General features: G+C 49.1%; 3 protein-coding genes across 3 annotated transcripts; all 3 read left to right on the top strand.

The window, feature by feature from the left end:
• Nucleotides 1-2268: 2268 nt before the first annotated feature.
• On the top strand, nucleotides 2269-2962 carry EDB91DRAFT_1081958 (uncharacterized protein; the record flags this gene model as incomplete). Its single annotated transcript, XM_041315438.1, has 2 exons — nucleotides 2269-2431; nucleotides 2634-2962. 2 exons carry the CDS (start codon nucleotides 2269-2271, stop codon nucleotides 2960-2962), a joined length of 492 nt encoding a protein of 163 aa, XP_041177522.1.
• Nucleotides 2634-4067, top strand: EDB91DRAFT_1336470 (uncharacterized protein; the record flags this gene model as incomplete). Its single annotated transcript, XM_041325537.1, has 5 exons — nucleotides 2634-2914; nucleotides 2963-3155; nucleotides 3204-3257; nucleotides 3321-3406; nucleotides 3465-4067. Coding segments are annotated over exons 2-5 (855 nt in total), but the record flags the coding sequence as incomplete, so codon positions are not given.
• A 7317-nt stretch (nucleotides 4068-11384) lies between these two features.
• On the top strand, nucleotides 11385-12953 carry EDB91DRAFT_344863 (uncharacterized protein). The gene is made up of 3 exons (XM_041326948.1): nucleotides 11385-12046; nucleotides 12099-12190; nucleotides 12250-12953. Exons 1-3 carry the CDS (start codon nucleotides 11826-11828, stop codon nucleotides 12792-12794), a joined length of 858 nt encoding a protein of 285 aa, XP_041177520.1. The 5' UTR covers nucleotides 11385-11825; the 3' UTR covers nucleotides 12795-12953.
• Nucleotides 12954-13445: the final 492 nt, after the last annotated feature.

Here is a 13445-nt window from a genome sequence, read left to right as displayed (position 1 = left end):
AGCACACTAATCAAACTTGTCTGGGTCGACCAGCCGTGCAGTGTGTACAGCAGAGAAACCTCATTGCTTCAAACCTTAACTTACCCGCGTCGCCTTGCTGTATACAACAGAACACTCGTTCCATTTTTACTTCGACATTATTATTCCCCTCTGAGATCGCGATCATCCCAGCCGGATCACAACAGAAAATTGGCAAGCAGACGGTGACCATGAGCAGTGAGCGTGTCGCTGGATTGAAGACACGAAGCACCCCCGAAATATTTAATCTATCGGACAAATGCAACACCATGGTGGCAGCCAGTAGCAAATGGAGTATCTTCCACGGTAATAATGGGTTCTTCATAGCTTTGGCTACCCCTGGCTCAGGGTACCGACCTGCCAGGTTGGCATTTACATTAGAGCGTGCAGCAATCGACCCGTTCATCATGTCCAAATGGCGTTTGGTATTTGGAAATGACGTCCACACGACGTTAGGGCAAAAATAATCATTGGTTATTTGTAGGTCGCACTGACAACACCAAAAGTGGTGCAGAAGCTCGTCGCTTGGCGCCGCAGCTGTGTAGAGGCCAATCACCGCATGGGAGACAAATCCTCGCTGAGTAAATGCCGTTAACACGTATTCGAGACGGAGATTGAGGCTACCGGAAACTTGGTGCGGATACAGTCTGGGAATTTTCGATGCCTTGTGCAACGCGAAAGTCTGCAGGAGGGTGAATGTAAAGGATGATTATTATGAAGTGATAAGTGGCGCTAGACGAAGCGGGAATAGGTCAGACGTACTCAATGCGTTGGGAAAAAAATGCACCTCCAGGATCACGATACGCATACAGATGGGCGCCAATGACGGGTACAAAAGGAGGTATACACTTTTTGTCGATGTTGAAGGTTCGTTCCCACTTAATATTTAGTACTCGGCAGCGCGCTGCAATCTCTACTAATCTGACGACTTGAGCATTAGATGACCGAGGTCGAACTCAAAAAAGTAAGTTCAACGATGGATCGAAGATGCGCCGAGTAGGCAGGCGCTAGAATGAGCGCTAGTCGGCAGGGCTGGGCTCTCTAGATCTACTTGGCACTCGGTGAGCGAAAAATGGATCTCTAAAGAATAATCACCGCTCACAAGTGACCTTAAGTACAGCCAGGGAACTTCGGCATATGCTGTTGGGGGCAGACCGGTGCTTGCTATTTTTACAACGATACAATTGCCTTCGGATACCATACTTCACAGACCAGCTTCGAAGCACCGCTTACAACGCGGCAGTGATGCGGCACGAAAGGATTCGAGGATAACAATATATTGTTTGCTGTAGGCATGATGGCCCTCATAACCGCATCATGAGCAGGGATCTGATACGACCGAGATATGACCGCTCACAGTGCGACAACCAAAGTCAAGGTATAACTGCCTGAAATCTCCCTATCCCTGATTTCCTCTTGCCTGTTTCCGCTCTAACACATGGATGAGAGCTGTTCTAACATGCTCGTGTAAAGCTGCTCACATACACGAATCAGATTTTCCGGAGTCAGTATATGAATTTGATAGAGGCGATATCAGTGGCCACCAGTATGTAGGTGAGTATGTCGGCTAGGACCGGTGACTTTGACTTTGACTCCTCTCAGAACTATGATTGACAAGCCGCAACCCACACAATCACACAATCCGGCACAGTGCGATCAGCTGGATTGTGGGACGTAGTGTTGAACACAGAACACGCACGATCATGATGTTAGCACGGGTGCGAGGTGCGGCGACATGGCAGACGCACGGAGAGAGCTTTAGTAAGTTAGAGGTTGCCAGTCACAAGGGGGAGTCCCTGGGGATCCATGCAAAGAGTTTCTCTTACAGTACCTGTGGTGACTTCTTCAGCCGGCGTCAACTGTCGCTCAGGACATTCTGCCGCGTTTGAAGTGGCCCTTCTCGTAGTATCAGATATCAACATATTTTGATCACAAATTAAACGAGCCTCGATGCCAACTTGAAGGAACTCAAAACAAAATATTGTCGGAGTCCGAGGTATGTACCATATAAAAGGTATTTTGGGAGAAGGAACGAATACCGGTAATTCAAAGTTGGTTCATTACGTGTACTTGAAGACACCGGCCGCGCTCAGCCATCTGATGTGCTTCAAGTAAAGTGGGTTGGCCCATCTACCATATGTCGCATATTGATTGTCTCAAGTACATCCATTACTTACTTCCGCGGTTTGACTCTGCCAAGTTCTGTTTTCCGGGAACTTTACCGCTCTATCGCCGGTTATTATCCTCACTATGATACGATACTATCGTACAGCTGGAACCTCGGAAGATCCCGGTGGTGGTCCCAGCCTAAGATCGTCTGGTCTGACTCTTGAGAGCTTGAGCTACCACCATTATGATTTAGCAACCTTTTTGCACATCGCACTGATTAATATCACTTCCACAGACGGGCGAGGTTTGTGCAAGGCAAATACGACAAAGCCGCAGGCGACGGAGGCTACATAGATCCTCGTACTCCCTTTTTGAAACGTCACGACGTTTGACGCAATGCAGGCGGTTCCGGATGTAACTTAATATTGGCTCGATCTGCAACAGCGACTCCATCAGGACTTCATCATGCCTTTCTTGAATCCAGGACATTGCCATCGCTCTCTCAGTTGGCCAGCCTCCAGGAGGCTGCCGCGATATGGCCCTATACGTCTTGTGGGACTTGGGCAGTGTCATGCCAGAATCCAAGGTGGTCATCCTCAAAAATATGTTTTTGTTTATGAGGATAATCTCCGTTGCAGCTTCTAGGGAAAATAACTATCGGTGGCAAGATCTTCATGTTGGCCGGTATCTTTACTTCACCTTTGCCAACGATGTCTACATTCATCACGCCAACATTCTATGTCTGCTTTCCACGTTAATATTCTGGCCTGGCTCCTATTCCGGTGCTGTGCGCGCACTTGGCATTGCAAAGATTTTAGTAATGATAAATTTGTAGGCACCTGCTGACCGTCTGGAAAACAAGTGAACAACCACCGTCCCTCCCCTTAACAGCACAACGCTTGCTCAGCTGTATTCATGGCTTCTTCTCTTTTTCTTTTTGACGATGATGCACTCAATATATCAGTCTCTGCCCACCAGCCTGCAGGTTCGTACTTTGATCTTGTGCCTATGGCGCTCAGCGATGAAAGGTGCACTTATTCTGAACGCCCCTTATATTATTTGACGAGAATCAACAGTAACACAAATATACCATTGGATGATTATTTACTAGCCACTCCGTCTTTCGAGAAGTGCGTTCATTCTTTATAATTTTACGATTAGCTAGTGACAACTTGGTTCTTGTGTCAAAACAGGACTGTGGCTGATGATTCCGCATGGCATACTCGTGTACTACATGCGCCACAGCCCAGACATCCCCTCATTTACCAGTGGTGTCATGGTGAGAATATCCATCATTATCATGAACACCCATCTTACTTAGTGGCGCTTTCATTTAGATTCTCCTTACGCTTACTCGCTGATGAACAACCAGATGGACGTCTCTCGATCTTCCGCCCCCTCCCCCATTCTCGCGATGCAGGATAATTTGCTTGAAAATTTCCGCAACGTCTGCGATTATCCACGGCCTCCTGTTCCTCCGCATAACCGCAGTGGTCGCTTCCACCCATACCACCCTCATGAGTACCATAGTACCTATTTTTGTCAGTGGGACAACGAAGGAAGGCTTTGCAACCATGAGCTTCAGGCTACACCTAAAGATGTTCTTGCCCATCTGCGCGAACACCATCGCATTGGGGTCGACAACAAGGAATCCTGCCGTTGCCTATGGGCTACACCTCATGGTCTCTGTGAGAAACAGCTGAAGATCCAGAGCTTTGGGCGGCATGTCATTACACACATCGGTATCCGAATCAAATGCTGGTCTGTGGCATTACGGTGGCTCGAAATGACTGCGCCGCCAAGCATCGTCAGCAGCACCCGAGTTGCTCTCAAGCCGGCTTCATTACTATTCCAGGTAGCAATGCTTAGCCGTTTCTATGACCATGTCCACCTATCCTTTGCGATGTGGCGGATGGTTTGTCGCATGAGTTACATGATAGGTTAGTGTTCAACCCTCCTGGAAGTTCATCATCCCAAACCCAGACACTCTTTCTATATCTAGCTAAGCTGGAAGGTCGTCACAGTAGACGATCAACACTAGCGGACAATCAGACAGCGGTAACGTGGATGAGCGTATGGGATTCGGTGATACGGTACGAGATAAGATATCGATACATCAGCGGTGAGCTATATATACTGAATGAGCGTTAGCAGCCAAACACCGACAATTATGGCACGGTGTCCAATCAACGAAGGGCGCGTTAATCACATGAAAGTAAGCGCATGCTTACACCCTTCCCCACTATCCTTGAGAACGTCCCTTCTCCCAATTGTCCAGAGCCTCGCAGTCTTCCAAGTCCCTCCTCGGCAGCCACTCGTCATCTTCTTCGCCAAAGCCAACCCAACGTACGAGGTACTTCTTTCCCCTTCCGACCTTTCGTTCGTCGATGATTCTATCGATGAAGGTTTCTAGTTGTCCGTTCTCCGTCACCACGGGTCCAGGTCGCGGATGTTCGCGTGTAGGGAAAAGAATGGGGTCGTTCGCGTGGTACGGGCGCAATTGGCTGGCGTGGAAGGTTGGGAATATGTTTGGGGAGTTTGGTAAATCAAGTGTGTATGTTGAGCTTCCTGGGTGTGCGTCCAGAATGACGTATGGACCGTCATATCTAGGCATGAACTTCGCAACTCTTTTGTCCCCCTTCTGCATATACTCCCGACGACGATGTTTGGTGGCGAGCATGACACGATCACCGACCTGTAACGCGAGAGCTGGCGCACGACTCTTGTTGATGTTCGCCGCTTGGGCTGCCTTTGCTGCGAGTAGATTATCTTGTGCTTCCATTACATCGTGCTTGAGCTGTGACAGCAAGACACGTGCGCGTTCTTCTTCAGACTCTTCGGAGACGGTAGCCTTTGGAATCAGTGGTGGCAACATACGGGGCGAACGCCCGAGGTGCAACTGAAAAGGAGAGAAGCCAGTACTTGCATTGACAGTGTTCATGATGTGGAAACGTACACGGGGCAGCGCACGAACCCAACCCTTGTGATTTCTGTCGACGTAGTAGCGAAGACATTGATTGACTGTTTTATTGGTACGTTCACTTGCGCCGTCCGTTTCCGGATGATAAGAGGATGACAGTTTAAGCTTAACACCAGTCAGTTTATGCAGTGCACGCCAGAACTTTGACAAAAAAAGCTTATCGCGGTCCGAGACAATCTCTTGTGGTAGGCCATTCTCGCAGTACCAATGGTCGAAAAACAAGCCTGCGAAGTGTTCCGCCGATATGTTGTCCTTGCAAGGCACTAAACGGATATCAGAATTCAACCGGTCTGTCATCGAAACAAGCATGTTAAATCCACTGTCTTCTGGCAACGGCCCAATGAAATCGATAGCCACAGAATCGCCACGACCATCTGGAACTGGTAGAGGATGTAACGGCCCTGCGGTTGCTGTTGTGCGAGACTTGTTACGCATGCACTCTGTGCAGGAGGGAATATAAGAATCAATGAGGTCGCGCCGCATGTTCGGCCAGTAGTAGGAACTTCGCAGTAGAGCATACGACTTGTCCGCACCAAAGTGACCAGCAGCATCATGGGCAGCGTTGAAGAGATGTTCCCGAAGGTCATCTACCCGTGGAATCACCAGTCGGTCCACAATATAGAAGAGCCCTCGTTCGTCACAAGACAAGCCGGGTAATGATCCTAGCAGACTGTTCAGCTTACTACACCAGGGATCAATAGCGTACCCTTTGATAATCCGGTCCAGGAGGGCTGCGTCTGACTGTATGGTAAGTAGAGCTGCACACAGATCAGCAGTCGACACAGTGTCCCTTCGCCGTGAAAGAGCATCAGCGGCTACATTGTCTTCCCCCTTAATGTAGTGTAATGTCATGTCGTACTGAGACATATATTCCGCCCAGCGTGCTTGGCGACGAGAGAGATCTCGTTGCGTGTTGAAGTTCAGGAGGGTCCGATGGTCAGTGTATACATCAACATGCGCACCCAGCAGGTCCAAACGCCACTTCTTCAGCGCCCGAATGATCGCCAGGAGCTCCTTTTCATGTACTGGATAGTTTAGTTCTGCACTCCGCAGCTGCATTGAATCAAAAGCAACCGGTCGCGCTGTCTCGCGAGTCAGGCCCCAGGATAACATGGCGCCCGTCGCGTAGTCAGAGGCGTCACAAGTAAGGAAGATCTTGTTGTCCCCTGGATTATCGTGATCGATTGTTGTGAGACATCGTGGGCTGACGACGAGGTCTTTGATGGCTTGAAAGGCGTTTGCATGGTCCTTGTTCCAGCTCGGAAACTCCAATTCTGCAGATTTTGTTGTCAGTGCAGTAAGAACACGCGTATGTCCAGCGATGTTAGGTAAGTGGTCTGAGAGGTACCGGACGATACCTAAGAACGCGCGCACTTCAGTCGCGTTACGTGGCTGCGGCCAGTCCAGGATGCGAGCAACCTTCGAGCTATCAACTTCGATACCCCGAGCAGAGATGTGGTGACCTAAGAAATCAATTTCGGTGTTAAAGAGTGACGTCTTTTTTGGAGAACAATACAAATGTGCTGTCCGTAATGCCAGTAGGACCTGTCGCACATTTGCCTCGTGTTCCTCGAGCGTTTGTGACCAAATGATGATGTCATCCAGGTACACATGGCAAATCTTACCAATCAAATGTCGTAGCGCTGTCGTCATCCGTCGTTGATGTACCGCTGGAGCATTTCGTACACCCATGGGCATTACCGTCCATTCATACTTCCCAAAGGGAGTATGAATCGCCAGGAACTTCATATCATCTGGGTGTACTCGCGTCTGAAAGAATGCGTTAGTCATATCAATTTTTCCAAAAAACTTTCCTTTAGCGCAGTCCTTCAGAATCTCGTCAATACGCGGCAATGGATGGTTGTCTGCGACAGTATTGTCGTTCAACAGTCGGAAGTCATTAACCCATCGTGGCAAGACAGTTGGGTCTGCCTTCGGTATAATAAACGACGGCGACGACCACTCACTCTCAGAATGGCGCAAACGCCCACTGTCAAGATGTGAGTCCAACAGGGTTTTCCAGGCAGCGCGATACTTCTTCGGACAGTCATAAGAGCGCTGTTGAACAATTTTATTAGCATCTTTCAGATGGATGCGAAACAAAACTTCAGATGGCATTGTGTCGTTGTGTGGAATATCGGTCGGAAAGCGATCTTTGAACTCCGCTTTCAGCTTGGCGTCCAATGCACTCAATTCATCTTGATATTCGAGCATGGTGATGCGTGATTGCACAGCGGCCACAAGATCAACTCCCTTTACTGGCTCGCATTCGTCGTCAACAATAGCTTTGAGTTCCGGTAAGACAGACTTGAGTTCGTTGACAACATCATGCTTCATCCAAAATAATTGAGGGCCTGACGGCGAGATCCGCTGAGAAGACACAACAGCTGCGGGAGGATGAAGAAGGTCATAGTTCAGGTCCTTTACAATGCAGGTACGCAGCTCGTGGTCAATCACGATGCGATTATGTTCGAGGAATGGGCCTCCAAGTAACAGGGGAGTACAAAGATTCGGTGCGATTATTGCACTGTACAGTCCGAGACGTGTATTTCTGATCGAGAGACGAACAAGACAATTTGACATATTGCGAGAGAAGAAAGGAATTATCGTGAGACAATGCGAGCGAAACAGGTAACGGTTTTGATAGTTGGCGACGGCGTAGTCCAAGTTTGTCGACAAGTGCTTCATCAATCAGAACTAGAGAAGAACCATGGTCAATGAGAGCGGATACAACAACAGAAGAAGAAACAGCAGGCCCATCAACGAGACAGTCCCAACACAGATGAGGGGTCTGTAGCGGAGCCACGCACTCTTCGCCAGAGTCAGTACCATCACCGAGCACTGCTGACAGCATCACAACTGCGATAGTGTGTCGTTCTTCAACATCAACCGCTGCAACAACTTCACCCGTCTTCTTCGGCTTCTTCGAAGCGATCAGAGCAGCTGTAAGGGTTTTATATGATGCGCCATCTGGGAAGCCTTTCGGGCAAGTGGCGGATGTGTGACCTGCGAAAGGTTCGCGACACTTGAAGCATCCATCATTGTCCCGAAGGAGTTGGCGCTCGTTATCTGTGAGAGAGGGTAGGCGTGTAAAGGTCTTTGCGGAGGTGGTGGTAGAGACACTAGTAGCTTGCCCTGCCTTCGCATTGAAACGTGTGCCCGCAGTGAGCTTCTTCTCCCCGCTCGAGCGTGCACGTTCCATGCGCAAGGCAGCATCTACAGCCTCTCGCTGCCGAACAAGATAGCGCATTCGCTTCTCGTCGAGCAAGCGTACCTTCTCAATCCACTTGCGTAGATCCGTTTCGGTAATGTGTTCAGCATGGTAATCAGCAGCGAGTTTGGAATTCATGTGGGACTCAAGGTGATACCGGATATTGACTTCTGTAAGATGAGATGCCGTCCCACGCAAGAGGGTGTTCTGACTCTGGACGTCAACTGCCCACTCGTTGAAGGGGCGATGTCCCTGAGTAGATGCCAGCATCTTGCGTCGGACAATGTCGGACCAACCCGAAGGGAGCCAGTAGCTGCGGACTTCAGCCATATACTCTGCAAAGGTGAGCTTGTCAATTCGCTCGCGGTCGTTAATGTACCAGTCCTGGATAACCGCCTCTTGCATTCCCCAAGCAACCTTCTTTACCATTTCCTCGTCCTTCACCTCCTTGTGCAGAAAGAACTGCGTGCAACCCATTTCCCAGGAGCGTAGTGCCTCTGGAGTCAGCTCGCCCGCTGTGAGAAGGGGCGGCTTACTCGCGGCTGTCTGTTCAACACATGCAACCTTCGGTGTGGTTGACATGGTAGGTGTGTTGTAGGCGTGGGGATCGGTAGAGTCAGAATCGGTGGATATATGCGTGTCGACTCGCGAATGGGAGCAAGAAGTCAAGGGGGATGGTTGCAAGGGCGAGTTCGGAGAGGTGGGTGGTGTTGTTAATGTAGACGTTGTAGATGTGGTCACTGGTTGGATATCAGCGAGCACCGCTAGAAGTTTGTCACGACTGCGCGTTGTGACAGACAGCGGTATCGGTATCTTAGGGCGGCGGGGAGGCAGTTTGTTGTCTATACGGTGATGGGTTGACCGGCGGTCAATACCCAACGGTTGGTTCGAGAGAACGGTAAGGATAACAGTAAGGAAAAGACGTAACGGTTCTTCAACAGATAATGCTCAGCTGGACGTTAAAAAAAAGTGGAAGGTCGTCACAGTAGACGATCAACACTAGCGGACAATCAGACAGCGGTAACGTGGATGAGCGTATGGGATTCGGTGATACGGTACGAGATAAGATATCGATACATCAGCGGTGAGCTATATATACTGAATGAGCGTTAGCAGCCAAACACCGACAATTATGGCACGGTGTCCAATCAACGAAGGGCGCGTTAATCACATGAAAGTAAGCGCATGCTTACATAAGCCTCTCTCAGCTGGGCGCGATTCTCTGTTTTTATTATTTTTGGTCGCAGCGTCTTGACGTTGTCGAACCTCACTACTCGTCACTAGCTCCGCCTTTCCTACGGACTTTTGGGCTGGAACCCCCTCGCACGCACCGGCTACCTGCTTGGTCGGATCATCAATCATTGTTTCCGACTCCGCATGCGGACGTTGGCAATTCCTTATTCATACACGAGTTGTATGTACCTCGCGCGTTATGGTCGATTCATGACGCCGAGGTATAGGCGCCATCATTCGCCGTCTCATTCTTACGATATTACGGTCTCCGTATCGTTTATACAGTTGCAATCGCCCTTGAGGGACATGTTCTACTTCATCTCACACTTATCAGACGCAACTACACAGGATTCGGTTTACTTGCACACAATTCCCTATATTATATTGGTTCATATTAATTAATCCTATCTTATGTATATGTATCGTAATTTATGGAGCGTAACTGCGGTGTAAGTCAACATTAAGGCAAACAAGGATAGGTTGTGTACACAGCTATTGGGTGTGCATACTAAGGGGGGTTGGTCTGGGAGTGCGGTGTTTCGCAGGTACTGAAAACGAGTGGGCTCAGAAAGTTCTCAGGACACCTCGAAGATCAGCCCGTCTATGAGGGACTTTTTAGTGGGAACGGGTGTTGTGCTTGATGAGGGTGGTGGTCATGAGAGCACCAACGATTCTAGATACCGAGAGACAGAGGAGCAATGTCGGGAAGTATTGGGGAGGTGTATAACGATCTTAAGGGTGAACTTGCAGTTGCAGAAAGAGGTCTTCGAGAGAGGGACCAAGAAGATTCAAGACTGTTGCGGTAAGTTGCGCTCGGTGCCGAACCTCCATACGAAGCGGCTTCATCATGTTCGGTTTCGATAGAGCATGCTCGAAGTAGGCGGAGCAGCAAAACAGTGTTCACTTGTTCCGCTACATACCACGCCATGGCTTAGTTGTATCTCCGTCTGCGGAAGTAAAGCACCTCTGTAAGAACAACGAAGTTTAATGAACATTAGTGTACCTAGCCACCGCGGTTTAAATAGTACTCCGAAACTCAAAAACACCGCCTTTCGGGTGGGGCGGTACAAGGTGTTAGCGGACATGCGTAGCTAATGAACGTCGCACCTATCACAACAATCCCTGCGAAAAGCGTGACTCACTCTGATTAGTGATCGGTGGTATGATCCCGCAGTCTGACTTTTTGGTTATACTAATACTACTACTAGAAACCAGAACAATCGTTATACGTGTGTACTGCTGCATCGGCACACTTGAAGCAACTCGACGCGCTTCAATTGGGGTTGGCCCTATGTACAAAGTTCCGAGAGGATTATGTAAGTAGTCGAGACCGTCATCCCTTAACCGTTACGCCAAAAGGCAGTGATAATGAAAGCTCAGCGCTCACGCTTCATTACCTCGGACAGTATTTACGCTGATTATGGGAACTCAGGTAAGCCAACGGGCTTTCAGATTTAAGGACTTCTACCGATTATCAAAGTCACGCTATTATACAGCTTTTTGTGCGTATCACCGCAGACTCAGATGGGCCGGCGAGGCAAATACGCGGAAGCTGTGGGTGACAGAGACTACAATGAGTAAGTACTTATATATAATGCATGTGATCGGGATCCAGTGATCCCTACCTCATCCTTGTCCAGACAGTCCACAGCGATCTGCGGCTTGAAGGCTCGTTATTTCCCTCGCAATATTTGATCTAATTTCCCGACGTTGTGAGCACGTGCACGTGGCTTCCATGGGGCAAATTAATTTTGTGCTTGCACGATGCAGGAACTTTTTCTTCACCCTTAATTTTGTCGAATGCACTGTAACAATCTGCAATCGCTCAAATTCTGAAACAACAACGTTCTTTCAGGAACACACATCATCGGCTGGGCTGGGCTCGCTCTGTTGGCTGCCGCGATGCGGGTTGGCAGGCCCTCATTGGGACATGGGCACCACCCCACCAGGTGCCATTCGAATTTCCGGTGATTATCATAGAGAATATGTCGTGCATAATCTCCGTTGGAGCTTCTACATATCGGAGGCAAATCCTTTTGCGTCGGCCGCTGTGTACACACGTTCACCTTTGCCAACGATCTCTACAACCGTTACGCCAAAATTCTTCCATTATAACGTCCCGAGCCAGCTGCCACCCTGACGCTATGCACGCGCTTGGTGACCTTACAGGGGCTTCAGTACTGATAAAAACGCAGGGCCGACATGCTGGAAGACCACAGTGAACTACAATCGCCTCTCCCTCAACAGAACGACGCTTTCTGCTGAACAGCGCTGATGGATCCTACTGACCCTTCTTGTTTTCTTTATGGTTCGTTAGAGGTACCTGCTTGTCATACATCAATCTCTGCCTGCCAAACTGTAGATTCGCATCATGATTCTGTGCCTCTTAGCTGTGAAATGTGCATTCATTCTGAACATCTCTCGTATCAATCGATGACACTCGATACCACCACAAACACAACACTCGATTATGGAGCTCCTCTGTCTTTTGAGAAGTGCGTCCGTTCTTTGTAATTTTACCATTCACCGGTAACATGGTTGTTCTAGTCGAAGCATAACTGTGGCTGATGGTCCCGCATACCCCAGTCATGTATTACACGAGCCGCAGCCCATACTGCGCCCAATTTACCGGTGGTATGGTGAGAATTTTGATCATCATCGAGAACACCCCTCTCATTTGGTGGGTGCTTTCATCTAGATTCTGCGTACACGGGCTCTTGCTCGCCGATAAACAACCAGACAGTGGGACTGAGCATCCTTCGACCCTCCGCCCCCTCCCCCATGCAGGACAACCCGCTCCATATCCACCGCAACGTCCCCGACAATCCACCATCACACCCTCCTCCCCGTAACCACGGTCCTGGTCGCTTCGACTCGTATCATATTGAACGCCCTCATAAGTCCCATAGTACCTATCTCTGTCGGTGGGACAACGAAGGGAGGCTTTGCAGTCACGAGTTTCAGGCTACATCTAAAGATATTCTCGCCCATTTGCGCGAACATCATCGCATTGGAGTAGACAACAAGGAATTCTGCCGTTGCCTATGGGTCACACCTCACGGTGTCTGTAAGAAGCAGCTGAAGATCCAGAGTTTGGGGCGGCATGTCATCACCCACATTGGCATCAGACTCAAGTGCTCTGTCTGTGGTATAACGATGGCTCGGAATGACTGTGCTGCCAAGCATCGTAAGCAGCACCCGGGTTGCTCTCGAGCCCACTTTATAGAGTTTGGACATTGTTGAGCGCTGAGCCCCCGCCCCCGCCTTTCTTAATGATTACTTCCACGTAGGGACACTTCCTCTCCATTCATACTTATATTAAGATTTACGACACTCCATCATGCGCGCCGTCTCATTTTTACACCAGATCGTTTGTATAGGGCATATTCTGCTGCTTGTGCACAGTTCACTGCTATTATGTTGATCCACTCACTTTAGATTTTCCATCTTATTAACTTGGGCCACCGCCGTACAGCAATCTATGTCTTCGATAGAAGCAACCCAAGGCAAACAGGGTGGCATGTATACGTGGCAGTGAGCTCTTAGGCGGGCTCCTTGAATTTATCCAAGTGCACTGGGTGCAGTATCATTAGGTGTGAATTTTACTAAAGTTGTATAAATTACATTGTTGAACAAGTTTGTTAAAAGACAGGAATACGCCGTCAAAAGATGTATGAACCACCGACCCATCGCCTCTCCAGAAAAGTAGGATGACGCGATAATGGGTGCTAAGACGTCCAGTTGTTCGGAACACAGCCTGACACTCGAACAGCCGCGTGGATTATGGGCAGCTATGAGCAACATGGGGAAAATTTTGGCCGTGTCGCCGCACAAAGAGAAAGGAAAGAACGCAAGGTGGTTTTTATATGGGAATCGTGAGAATATTTAGGGCAG

Source organism: Suillus paluster (assembly GCF_016628075.1).
Source record: "Suillus paluster strain FC165 chromosome Unknown EDB91scaffold_24, whole genome shotgun sequence".
Lineage (NCBI taxonomy): Eukaryota > Fungi > Basidiomycota > Agaricomycetes > Boletales > Suillaceae > Suillus > Suillus paluster.
Note: the sequence above shows the minus strand (reverse complement) of the source record. Positions and strands in the feature narration are given on the sequence as shown.

Bases quoted from the DNA above. Each gene is read 5' to 3' on its own strand.
- EDB91DRAFT_344863 (XM_041326948.1), top strand. From the start codon at position 11,826: ATGGATCCTACTGACCCTTCTTGTTTTCTTTATGGTTCGTTAGAGGTA. The intron at 12,047-12,098 runs GTGCGTCCGTTC...TGGTTGTTCTAG, and splicing joins GCTCCTCTGTCTTTTGAGAA to TCGAAGCATAACTGTGGCTG. The intron at 12,191-12,249 runs GTGAGAATTTTG...GCTTTCATCTAG, and splicing joins CCCAATTTACCGGTGGTATG to ATTCTGCGTACACGGGCTCT.